At 33.3% G+C, this 7,555-nt stretch overlaps 1 protein-coding gene across 4 annotated transcripts in view; it reads left to right on the forward strand.

Annotated features, from left to right (window-relative positions):
- The window catches only part of LOC122256437 (uncharacterized), a 28,831-nt gene extending 21,833 nt beyond the window's left edge, over positions 1-6,998 (forward strand). For all 4 annotated transcript variants that reach the window (XM_043021134.2, XM_043021135.2, XM_043021133.2 and 1 more), the window contains exon 9: positions 1-6,998. This exon is cut by the window's left edge and continues 205 nt beyond it. In XM_043021134.2, the coding sequence (XP_042877068.2) occupies positions 1-71 (71 nt within the window). In that variant the 3' untranslated portion in view covers positions 72-6,998.
- Positions 6,999-7,555: the final 557 nt, after the last annotated feature.

The following is a 7,555-nucleotide window of genomic DNA, read 5'->3' on the forward strand; positions in this document are numbered from 1 at the left end:
ACCAGCAGATCCCCGGCACGCCTCTCCCAGGCCCAGCGCAGCCCCACCCCCCACCGCAGGCTCCCTTATAATGCCCTTGGGGGTAATTCTGTGTTGAAGGGCAGAGCTTTTCATTCTAATTTATGTGAAAAGCTCTCGATACTGTATCCTGTGTCTTATTTATTGTCATGTTCTCTCTCAGTGTACCAAACCAGTGTGCCATTATGTGTTTTGAGGGTCACCTGGATGAATGATGGCTCTGACTAGGGTCGGTGGGTGATCCATTCCAGCAGGAGAATGAACACAGGATGAAATCTTGAAAGTATTCAGTGAAGTAATTTTTTAATTTGGTAGAGAGGCACTTGCCTTATTATTAATCTGCAATAAACTGCAAGAGGAAAATATTCTTTTGTCTCTCACTTTCAAAAAGTTAGACTCGGCATGAGTCTGAGATAAGGTAGGGTTTTTGTTGCAGTGATCTGGAAGTTAGTTTGCTTGTGGACTAAAAAGAAAAATCTCAAAAAAAAGTTTTATTTGGTTTGAATATATAGAGAATATTATATTGAGTTGATAGTTATCAAAATTATTAAAGATAGTTTATTTCTTTTATTTTATTTTATATTGGCTCCTAGAGTCCATGGTACCGGTGTGTTTCGGTAATTGATGATCATTTGCCTTTGAAAAAGCTAATGAGTAATTAGAAAGTATCTATCTTGAAAGTCAGCTGAGTTTCCATGCTTTTGTAGTGGATTTTTTCTCAAAATTGTGTAAGGTGGTTTTTCACTGTTGTATTAGCTTACTAAAATGATGGTTTGACTTCAGTGCAGTGCATTCATGTCCAAGATTGATCTGCTGTGGCATTATAGGTGTGTGTTTTCAGCATTGTAGATGTTACAATGGTAGCATAGCGATATCATGTTTTTAAGAGGATCCTCTTGGCGTAGTGCATGGACTCTGATTCGGAAATTTTTCAAATTTTAGCCACACTCGAAAGGCATCATGTGGTGATGGGTATGGAGTCATGGTTCATGTTGGAAGGAAGCCTAAGGAAGTTTGATTCTTGGTTAGTTCCATCGCAGTTAGAAAGGGAGAATAGAAGTGCTAAGTATCCCTCCCACCCCACTCTCACCCTTGACAGTGTCTATCCACCATTTGGTAGGGAGTTTGTTTAGTGTGTGGTTTTGTGTCTGTAACAGGCTTGCTGCAGCTTGCGTAACTCGCGTGTAGTGGAGGTTTTCCAGTATTGGGTGTTTAGAGTGGGAAACTTAAGTGCATTCATATGCATTAAGTTCTATGACTTGTATTGTTAGTGTAAACAAATCACCTTATGCAAACAGTGAAAGTGAGAGCAAGGAAAAAAATAAGAGTGCAAATCTCAAAAAACAAGCCTCAGATGTTATATATATTGTTATGTAGATTTGTTATTATTATTCTTTTTTTCTTTTTTTTTGTCCACATTGCATTTTAAGAGGTGAAAATAGAGTAAGTGCAAGAATGAAACTCTGCCGTGAAATTTGTATTGGTGTGAAACTAGTAAATCCAAATTGCTTAACAATAGTTCTCCCATCTGGGTGAAATGCACCAAATAAGAAGAAAGGTATCATCCTGTTCAGAACAAGAAGAGATTGGCCGGGCGATAATAAGGAAAAACCAAAAAAAATTACCTAAAAAAAAAGTGTTGTGTATATATATCATTAACATAATTCTTCTTCATATATACAGTAAATCTTAGCCAGAGAGAAATTGGTCGTTTGCTAACATGGATTGTTATCTTTTTGCTGCTCAATATGTAAGTGCATGACTGTAAAGTAAGTACATGTTTTTAAAATAGTACTCTGCTGTGTAAGGAAGGGTGAAGAAGGAAACAGGCTGTGGCCAAGTGAATTGTTACCCATAAACCCTTGTGTAGAGGATATGCCCCTTTTTGCCTTTCATTTTATTTATTTCATTGTGTTTTGATGAACATTCTTGCAATGTTTATGTGGCCCCCCCCAGGGTGGTCATGAGGAAGCAAACTTTGGCTAATCATGTCTTCAACTACTGTGTCAAAAATATGGTAAAAGAAAGTTTTACATTGTTCATGACCTTCCAGAGATATGCTAAGTGAAGTTTATATATTGAATTTTTTTATTATTATTATTATTATTATTATTATTGTGATTATTATTATTATTGATATTATTATTAATATTACTATAACTACTACTATTTTTATCATTGCTATTAGTAGAATAATTATTATAACCATATCTCAAAGTGGTTAAAGAACCCTGGCATTAACCCGAGTTTGCTCACAATTTAAACTATAATATCTACCTCAGGATAATCATTGTACATCCCTTACCTCAAGACTTGTCTCACATCGGCTCAGGAGGGCTAAGTGCATAGATGAGGCACGGTGGGTCAACAGCTCGATACCACGGCATTGTTATAGTGTTAATATACTCCTATGTGTTTGTGTGTTGTTGAAATGCTGCCCCCAGTGTCGCACATCCATCGTGAATGGAAGCCAGAGTTGGTTGTGGATGCGGTCGTTGTTACCTCTTGCTCAGGATTACGTTTTGAACAACTCAGGTATGTCTTGTTCATGATATTTGCAATTCTCCAGTGTAATTTAGCTCAGGATTTTATCAATTAAGTCAAAATATGTACAAATGACAGGTTACAAACATGGTTATCAATTGCGTATCTCAGGAATCTTACTTAGTACAATATCAAACGGATTCATCAAGTGTGATGGAAGTTGGCGTGCCTTGGCAACTCTGAGGTTGTTTTTAAATACAATTTTGCCAAATAGTGATACCTCAGTGCTGTCAGTGCCGCAAACTTCACCTAATACTTATCAAAGAAGGTCCTCGTGAGTTGTGATCGTAGGTGTATAATATAGCACGCTCACTGGGGACTGGCAGGTGATGACGTTGCAGGAGTAGACATTATTTTGCCAATGACCTATTTACGTTGTTACTTTTTGGTACCCTTGTTTAATGTGTGCATTACGTCGCCATTGGTATCGATGCATTATATTATTATTAATATTACAATTATATTTTCCAGCTAAGGATGTTGTTTTACATTTTGAAAAATCTGATATATCATAAACATAGTAAGGTAGTATCTAAGATAATCACATATGTTGATTGTTTCTCTTGATTTGAAGAAGAAAAAAGAAAAGAAGGTAAAAAAATAATTTTTTGGATTAATGCATCTTAAAATGGAGACCTTTTTAGCTTCTAAAAAGGTCAATTTTGCTCCTTTATTTGTTATTACTGTTATGTGTATGCAGTGCCTTTTGAGTTAAGGCATGGTGCAGTACATACATGAAGACTCAGGTACATGCCACAGCAACAAGGTACAAATATTAAAAAGAAGTGTTTCTACATTCAGCATTCAAGAGCTACAAGGGCATGATATTTTCATATCTCAGGAAAAATAATTTTAAGGGTAAGAGCTCTTTATAATGTTTTCATTTCCTTTCCATCCTCGTGTGATGGAGGTTCAGTAAACATGAGACTGTTGTCAGCAAAGTCCAATTTTTTGGAGTTTGTTGCCTTATGTATGGTTTCACTTTTTATCATTGATTTTTTCATTTTCCATGTTTTCATGCCTTGGCAAACATTTGTGTTACCAAAGCAGCTATCAATGATTTTCTGTTCATCCTTTTATCTTGTCACTTGACCAGATATTGGAAGACATCCTTAATCTGTTGAACTTCTGCAGATGTTACTATTTGACATTTTTTTGTCTTTACATTATTCTAGGCTTTATGCAGAAGTTTTGGCTCAATTTCTGATGTTTCATTACGGGTAATTTTTGTGTTTGTTTATTTTATTGTGAACTTTATTGATGCCAGCTGTCTTGAGAGTAAGTGCATTATATTGTGAATTTGTGTAGTTATATGTTCTTTACTGCGCATGTTTGAATTTAGTGTGAATGAACTTGTTCTTGATAATGTCTAGATTATAGAATGACAGGACGTGGCAGTTTTCTCAGTTCCGCATTTGTAAAAGCAAGATTTTGTTGCAACATGTTCTTGTACCAACAACGTCTTCCTGTTCCTACCATGCACATAATGATTATGTTCCAATATTACCTGTTCATACAATTTACTGTTGTGATGCCAATTTCAATTCCTAACTGATATGATTCCAATTCATATGAAATGCAATATCACAGTTACAAGGTTTTCAAATAGTGCACCTTGCAAGAAACAAGTGCATGATAATGTACACAGTCTAATGTAATTTTAATCTATGTACTTCAGATGCATGAATTTATTATATGATTATTATTAAGTTCACTGTTTTACTTTTATTTAGGTTTATGTTCAGATTCTATAAATTACGTAGAGTATCTAACTAAATGTCTCTAAGTTCACTTGCCAAGATTCTTTGTATTGTTTGTGGTATTAAGTTATTTTAGGAAATTCTTCCTTTTAACACATGAGTATCTGTGAAAACATTATATCATTTGCAATACCTTTTTTTTAATTATCATTAAATTATAGAACTGAGCTGCTCAACTACAATATCAATCTTAAGTAATGTATTTCTCACTGATGAATATCAAACATTTGACTGTTACTTGCCAGTTGTGACTTTCAACGAGTGTTTTTCCACAGAGCTTAGGTTTTCAAGGAATTTAAGCTCTGTGCTAAATCCATTTCTTGTCCCATTGGTCTTTTGCAGATGGTAGTAAAAACATATAAAATGTGTGCAATCACTTCATTCATAAATCTGTCTATAACTATTTGAAACTGATATTTGCAGAACTCATATGTGTATAGTACTAATATGACATGAAATCTCTCCCCTCAGAGAAAAGGAAAAAAAGTAATGGTTGAATTTTGTAGAATGATTTTTTTTTTTTCTTTTTTTTTTTGCAAATGTAATAAGATGCATGTGTTGCTGAATGCCATGGAAAGGGAAAGTAGATGTTATTATGAGGTATTCCCAATGAAGATCTATTGCTGTGCTTCAGAGAAATGTTGTCCATAAGATAAATGTATGGAGTGTTGACATCTATCAGCATTGGCGTCAGATTACATGTCTCCTTAGATGCACGAAAGTCATGAGCACTCAGTTGGCAAAGTGCGTTTACACCCTCATAATACTGTACATAGCTACATAATATGGTTAATGTTGGCAGATTTTAGGAGTGTATAGAAAATTCTCAAGTCAAGTTGGTGTGTATGTGTTATGGTTAAGCTGTATTTTATACTCTTCACCAGTCTATATCATGCTTATGAAAAATAATTTTTAAAGATATTCCTTGATGTAATTTTTTGATAGCACGGGTATATTACTTGTATGCAATAGATTCTGATGCAGGTGTGTTCATGAGAATGGTATTATTGATACCATTTTAGTTACCTCAATTGTTTCTTTTGTTGTACTCTGATTGTGATGACATACTTTTTTATTTTATTTGGTTCATTTTATTATTATTATTATTATGATTATTAAAAGCACATTAAAGTATAGATATTGAAATGTATCAATATAGGCTTTTGTAAGACATTTTAGGTCTACATGTTTAGGAAGCCTCTGATTTGAAAAGCTGCCAAACTCTACGGATTACAGAGATTTTGAACTTGGCTTTTATATAACTGTTGTTAGAAGAGAAACATTAGAAATTGGAACCAGTGGTTCGGATAATGACAAAGAAAAAGATTTGCTATGTTTGTACCCAGTAAGGAGGAAGAGGAAGTATCTCTTTGCTTTTATTTCAATATGCTTTAACTTTTTACCAACAGTTGTGGGTAATTTAATATAAATGACCTATGGCTTTGCTGGTAACTAGTATATGATAAAGTGAGAAGCAAATTCTCCAGGAAATTTGTTTTTCGAAATTTAAGAGCCCTGTAATCCAAAGTGTCAAAAGAATCTTTTGACGATCATTTTCGGCTAGATGTTCCAATGTTCCATAAGACTTTATTTTTGCAAATTCCCTTCCCTAATTAGTGTTACGAAGGTTATGTCAGGATGTATGGAAAGTGATAAATCCTTTTGCCCTTTTTCAGTTGAATAAGCTAATGATATGCATTTAATGATTAATGAGATTGGTAAAAAAGAACTATGAATTGGTCGCATATGCATTTTATGAATCCGCTGTTCTATGTGATTGTCTATTCATGGTACAATTTATATGCATTTTTTTGACTTGTGGCGCATGATCTGAAACAACGAATAATGGACAGTCAATCCCATACATTAGTGGAACCAAGGATTTTATTTGTCCAGATGTATTTGTCACTTTGCACATATCCTGGCAAACCTTAGGAGAGAAACTTAAGTAGCTGGAAATTGGCACTAGCTTGTAGTTTTGCTAAAAGAATTTTGTTTGTTTTTGTTTAAATTTGTTTTTTTTTTGCTTTATGGGTTTTCTGAAATTTGACTTAATGCTTGAAGCTTTGTAGGAAACTCCCCGGAGAGTAGTTTTCCAAGACTGATTCTGAATAGAGAGATGATTTTAAAAGATTAATTGGTACGAGAATTAAAAAGCTAATCATCATTGCAAAGAAATTTCTGACTAAATAATTGGTAGTAAGTGTCTTCTTGATGATTCTAAATGTGGACAGTACTCTCAAATAGTGGCATAGACCCATCTGTAAGAAATCATGCAAAAAAAAAAGAAGAAGAAAAAAAGAAGAAAACTTGTACTGATTATTTAACAGCAAATGAAACTCAAACCAGAATCATTATCAACGGAAGATTAGCTCCTCTCAGATAGGAAATTACTAAGAGTAATATTAAAGGAAGAAGAAAATCAAGCCAAGGTGAAGTATATTCAGATTTATAGATATATATTATATATATACACGAAAAAGTGAAGAGTGTTGATACTCTTATTGATAATTTCCGGTGAGTTGGTAGACAAATTTACAATTTTTTTTTTCCCCAGTGATGCTATATTGTTTTGAAATTATATTCAGAGTGGAAGTTTATTTCTTATGTTAACTAAGTATCATATTTACTTTGTCTTATATTTTTCATAGATAAATAAATATTCAACCTATGAAATGGTGTTTCTCTTCTGAACTTTACTATTCCTTTTTTGGTGGAGAGATAAAAAGAATGTTTTTTTTTTTCTTTCGGTTGTCTTTTTTTTTTTTCAAGATAAAACTAAAATCAAACAAACCACACTTTTATCGGATAAAGTAAACCTTTTTAGTAAATTTGAAAACCCAATTAAAGAAAGTTTATATAGATTGAAGAACCAGATTTATATATTTATTTATAATCATTACAAAAGAGAGGAAATAATTATCCACATTAAAGAAGCCATTGTCAAGTAATCAAGTAAAGGATTTTATTTAAGCTTGTGGTATATGTTTACAATCCATATTTACACTCATGACTATAATTTGTAAAATACACTATTGTGAAAGGAAAAACTCATAAAGTCAAATGCCTTGTCATAAGTTCTTGAACAGAGTTTAATTCTATAGTAAAAGTTAACGTGCTTTACAATACACCCAAACAGTTTTGATTTTATAGATTTGAAAGCTGGATAAAGATGTTGTAGGCATAAGGCATACAGGTACTGTATGCCCTATGCCTATATATATATATGTATA

Source organism: Penaeus japonicus, unplaced genomic scaffold, assembly GCF_977035675.1.
Source record: "Penaeus japonicus unplaced genomic scaffold, GWHDUDI00000001_assembly GWHDUDI00000037, whole genome shotgun sequence".
Taxonomy (NCBI): domain Eukaryota; kingdom Metazoa; phylum Arthropoda; class Malacostraca; order Decapoda; family Penaeidae; genus Penaeus; species Penaeus japonicus.